Raw genomic sequence first — 5,534 nt, 5'->3', positions numbered from 1 at the left:
AAGGTGCCGATTTCAAAAAAAAATATATACTGCGATTGGCTGAAAAAATAAGCGAAATCAGTGATGCAAAATCCTTCAGTAGGTTCTAAGGATATAAACACTCCTTTGAAATGATTCTTACCTCATACTTAAGTTGAAGATATATGTACGTATGAGAAGGGTTTGGGAAATCACTTGGGCTATACAATAGCGTCTGAAATGTAAATTTTGATTTTCACACTTCATCCTTCAACACCCAAGTCTCCCGATTTGATATTTCCTAAAGTTAGCGGCCCTATACAAAACTAGTCCCTTAGAGTGAATCACATTGGTTATAGCCTATCAACCAAGTTTAAATATCACACGTTACGGCTCCTTTTACAAATGTGAATACGTAGGTATATATATATATATATATATATTTACCAGGTGAGGCTTAGTACTTCGCAAGAACACTCAAAGTGGTAAAGCAAAAGCTTTCCCAAGACAATCGAACTAATGACCGTGTGTGCTACTACCCTAATGTAGTGGACAGTCGAACTACTCTGAAAACTACGCGGTCATCCATAATGAGCTCTTATATCATAAGGCCGGAAAACAGCAGTTAACATCGTTAACATCTTTCAACTTAAAATCGGTCGATTTTCATTCTAAAATATCGTTTTGGTTTAACGAAGACTATTGAAATCAATGTTGTGAACACAAACTTCTGCAAACTTTGGTCTACATTTAAAAATGCCCTTGTAAAATTTTAAATATGTAGATGCGCCGAGAATTATACGATTTTACCCATGAGTTACGCAATGACATCCACTTACACTACTTATGATTTCGAGGGCGGGATCCCTGGCCGAATAGTCACTCCCAAACGTTTCAAGGTGTTTCTCTTGTGCAGCTTGGCAGCATAGCGCGACCAAAACATCCGTTAGAAAGTCTTCAGAACTACACCTAGAGCTTCGAGGAAAGTGCCGTCGACGAAGGTTTGAGTTCGAAGTCGCAGCCTTATAGCTTCTGTGATGGCATATGGTGTGAGGGTCAGGAGGCGTGGTAGCGACTGGTGGTCGGAATTGCTACTGTTCGCACATCGGGAATTGTATCTCTTAAAAACAGCCGAAAAAAACTTCAGGCGCTCAGTGCCATGAAATTCGTCAGTATTAACAGACGATTAATAGCAACACATGATTTAAAGAAATTGTGTTCGCGACGATTTTTAGGAGTTAACCCCAGGTGAAACTACGCTTTGCACGAATATACAGACAAAAGTGTGACAATTTTATGTATCTCTATATCTTTTCAGCAGGCGCAGCAGTACCAATTCCAAAGACCGGGATTAGGTTCGTAGCCTCTCTAGAGTAAGTGAACGAGGAACAAACCCTCTGCAAGGAACTCCTGAAAATTTTTGAACGATCTGCGAGATTTTGAGGCAAAAACCCCGGATCTTTCCGAAATGGCCATAACGTTGATTTCCTTCAATACATATAAACAAAGCCTTTCTTAAATATTATTTTTTGAAATAGAAAAATCAAGCTTTTTAAAGTAGGAACACCGGCGTACGCAGGCGCGCCGCCCACGCCGCCGCCGCCGTTAAAGTGATCGGCGTAAACCTCTATATCACACTTGTCTTATCCACAATGCCTACGACATTGACAGAGATACAGAGATATCAAGATAAATGTGTCTACAATACGTATTTTTTTTATAGAAATTTTATGTCATTATTTATATACAAATGTTTGTACATACTTCCGGAGCAGTTCCTCTTTGAATAGGGGAGATGCGCAGCAATATTTCATTTCTGTACCTTCAACCGTTGTGAAGATTTCGTTACCGAAAACTGTTAAAAAAATTATTTTAATAAGAAGGCGTTACCGCTCTCTTTAGATTTTATATGCAAAATTAATTGCTCTACTTCGAAAACCAGGTTGCAAATCGAAGAATTATGTTTATAGGAAATAATTGATGTATAAAAAATCTATATCGTTTACGCCAATTTTTAGTAAAACCTTTTTCAAAAAGTATCAAAAGCCATCTTAGAGATTGCCTGGTCCTGACCAACGGAACAATCTTGAAATGCTCGTTGGAGCATTCTTTGCCAAATACGCAGAATATATTTCCTAAATAGTCCCAATATTATTTGGTAATGGTTTTGAAATTCAATATTTTTAATGGTAGTACAAACTTTCTAGTGATTGTGCAAATTTTAGAAGTACTGATAAAAAATTTAACTATCAATAAAGTTTTAGTGATCATGAAAAAAAATTTAAGTATTTTCACCCTCACTACATTTTAAGTGGTTAGAGTATTATAGTGTTAGCAAAAATGCCCAACTCTGGACTCCCGACTAACATACTGGGCACAAATTCAAAGCTCGAATGAAAAAGCATCTAAAGTGATATAGTTCATAAACATGGGAGGACCAATGAAAATCTAAAGGAAGCTGCTGATTGTTATCACAGTATACACGAGATCGAGTGCGGCTGAAAGACGTTAGCCAAACAAAAAAATAGGGAGGAAATGTTTAGGTTGTGACAAAACCGCTGTGAAAAATTAACAACGAGATATATAGACGCCCGCCGTAGTGTGGTGGTAGATTGTTCCCCCTTCCACAGTCCTAGATTCAAGTCCCGGGCATAGCAGCATCGAAAATTTAGAAAAAATTGTTTTCAAATAGAAAACAGTTTTTCTAAGCCGCTTCGCTCCTCCGCAGTGATTTGGCAAGCACTCCGAGTGTATTTCTTCCATGAAAAGCTTCTCAGTGAAAACTGCAGATACCGTTCGGAGTCGGCATAAAACATGTACATCCCGTTTCGCCGATTTGTAGAAAAAGTTGAAAGCAGCACGACCGAAATTGAAAGAGAAGTTCGGCCTAAAATCTATTCGTAGGTTAATCGCGCCATGTAATTTTTTTTTTTTTTATATGGACAGCGAAACTAATCCCATATGCCAAATCATAGAACACTGGAATTTTTGGAAGGCCTACCGGAACAGATCCGTCATCATAAAGAACAACGAGATCGGAAGGTGTACGACAAAAACGGCAACGAAACTCACATATTTTAAACTTAGCATAAATGTCGGAAGAAGAAGAGTGCTGGCACGAACATAGCTATTGGTTGAAAATCTACAGACGGAAAGTCAGCAAATCGAATATGTTCTCATCGAAAACTGCTGTTCAGACATGTAATGCTCTAGTTAAGCCGCAAGATTATCTAGCCTTATTATGGGGCGGAAAAGCCAATGGACTGATAGGGAAAGGTAATAAGGAATGGGAAAGCCAATAGTGGGGAGTTCTTAAAGGCGCTTATCGGCGCGTGTCTGTGGCATAGAGAACAAGCCTATTGGTCTGACATATTTTCTGCCTTGTGAAGGCACAATTTTCTGATCTTGCAAGCTAATAGAGTTGGTCTTAGAAAGCTTCTCTTATTTGCGAAAAGAACATAGTCATTTTTTAACAAAAGTTTCGATTTTTGATAGAGGTTTTTTTTTTGTTCGGCACGCATGGACACATTTAGTTTCGTTGATATCATTATGAACCGGTCTATTCATGGTAATCATTGCAGAAATTTACCATTCTTGAAAGTTTATGCCGTCCTAGCATCCCTCAGTCAAATGAGTTATGTCTGCACCTCTACGAACGCTTGGTACTTGCTTCTAAGAATATGCGTTATGTAATGGAGTTGAATTTATTGTCACAAACATACATCTTTTTTATAAATGCGCAACACGTAAAATGTTTTTACAAACATATTTACTTTAAATAATTAAAAAAAATTGAGAAAAATCACTTAAAGTCTGGGATATACAATTTATCAAATATTTATTTCCAACTTCTACTTTACTGACATGGGCAATTGCAGTTATTTGAAGCAATAGCATTAGCTGCGGCTGGAGCAAAACCAACTTGGTTTTTTCCCAGATCGAAGACGGTGTAAAACTTTCCAATAAAAACATCACCAAGAATCCAGAAAGATGCACCAGCATCGTCGAATGCAGACATGCACAACACATCACCGTTATCGTCTTCAACCTCAACAATATAATGGGCGCTAGTAAGTTTAAAAGGCGTACCGCTGATACTGAATGTCACAACTGGCAAATTGCGAACAGTGGAACAGTCAACAAAGTAATCACCTTGACCATCGGACTGGGCGCCAATAGCATTTTGTACACCCTCATAAATCTCGCTTGGCACACCCAGCAAGCTGGTACCAGTGTCAGCAATAGCTGAGCAATCAGTACATGACAAACTTTCATCAATACTAACCCAATCCATATAGAATTGCCAATAGCCTTCAGTAGAGACTGGCACATAAGTGAGTTCGCCAATAAAGTGATTGCGATCAATACCACCAAGTGTTAATTCCCCACCTTGACTGGATGTTCCATTACGTGTCAGATAGAAAGCAAAGACGGGTTCAGCGATTAAACCTTGCATATACAGATGATAGAATGGGGGTACTACATTGTCAACAGCCAACTGACGATAGCCCATGCCAATAATGCCATCGAATTCGGCATCAACGAATGTATTACCAGGTTCTGAAGTTGCTACTGCGAAAGTTTGTCCAGTGATGACCAAACCATTAAAGTTGACAGTATCTTGAACCAAATAACCGGAAAGGCTACCAGTACCGTATTGTATAGAAAATCGTTTACCGTTCGGCCGATAAGTACTCGATGCACTTGCATTGTACGTATTATGATCTTGGCAAGCTAAATCAGTGGAAGCACATGGTGCTCTGGGTACCCATAAGTTCGATGAGCCTGTGTCGAAGAGTACTTGAAAATTTTGTGGTGGCGTTCCAATACTGATGGTTCCGTAGTAAGAGTCATCTAGAAAGTTGCTCAACTCTTCTGATGTTGCTCCGAAACTTTTGGAATATTTCCTGCGTAGCACGGCCCTTTGTGAGCTAACGTTTTTGAGCGCTCGTCGCTTGCCGGATTTGTTTAACGGTACACGAAGAAGTGCGGCATCGGCGAACAATGCTATGCTTAAAATTACCACTATCAATTTTAACATTTTGTTTTGGTGCGGTTCCTAGAAATTGTTTTAGTGTAACTCAGGAACTTTTAGAATACTTTGTATTTTCCCTAAGGCTATTGGCTTTTATATACCCCACTCTAACTGACGACCATGAGTCACATATAGCACTAATTATTTAAAAAAAAAATGTTTATCACATCGATCAGTTAGTAAACATGCGTGAACGTAGAAAAAGTTAATTTTAAATTTTAACCTATGTACTTAATTCTCATTTAATAGGGACCTATCAGATGTTTCATTTCGATATCTCGAAACTTCGGATTCCGACTATTTGGAGTCAAATGTATAACGGAAGTTGATCGGTTGACCTAAGGAACTACGCAAGCGTTTTGTTTTGGTTTGGCAGCTGGTAACATATTTTTTCATTTGGCTCTATGAAATCGGGGGTATTTTTTTACTAAATTTGTCCACTAAATTTTTTCACTGAGTCATTACTATTCACATTCTTAGAAGGCAATAAATCATATCACATTTTATCCGCTGTTCTCTTTATACGACATAGCTCACTTGC

The 5,534-nt window shown here is 38.5% G+C and overlaps 1 protein-coding gene across 1 annotated transcript; it reads right to left on the bottom strand.

The window, feature by feature from the left end:
• Positions 1 to 3,779: 3,779 nt before the first annotated feature.
• LOC137242874 (lysosomal aspartic protease-like) lies at positions 3,780 to 5,071 on the bottom strand. The gene has a single exon (XM_067770125.1). The coding sequence runs from the start codon at positions 4,997 to 4,999 to the stop codon at positions 3,815 to 3,817; it is 1,185 nt and encodes a 394-aa protein (XP_067626226.1). The 5' UTR covers positions 5,000 to 5,071; the 3' UTR covers positions 3,780 to 3,814.
• Positions 5,072 to 5,534: the final 463 nt, after the last annotated feature.

The sequence above is a fragment of the Eurosta solidaginis genome, chromosome 2, assembly GCF_040869045.1.
Source record: "Eurosta solidaginis isolate ZX-2024a chromosome 2, ASM4086904v1, whole genome shotgun sequence".
Taxonomy (NCBI): domain Eukaryota; kingdom Metazoa; phylum Arthropoda; class Insecta; order Diptera; family Tephritidae; genus Eurosta; species Eurosta solidaginis.
This window is presented reverse-complemented; position numbering and strand designations above follow the sequence as displayed.

Coding starts and splice junctions, on each gene's coding strand:
- LOC137242874 (XM_067770125.1), bottom strand. CDS start 4,999: ATGTTAAAATTGATAGTGGTAATTTTAAGCATAGCATTGTTCGCCGAT.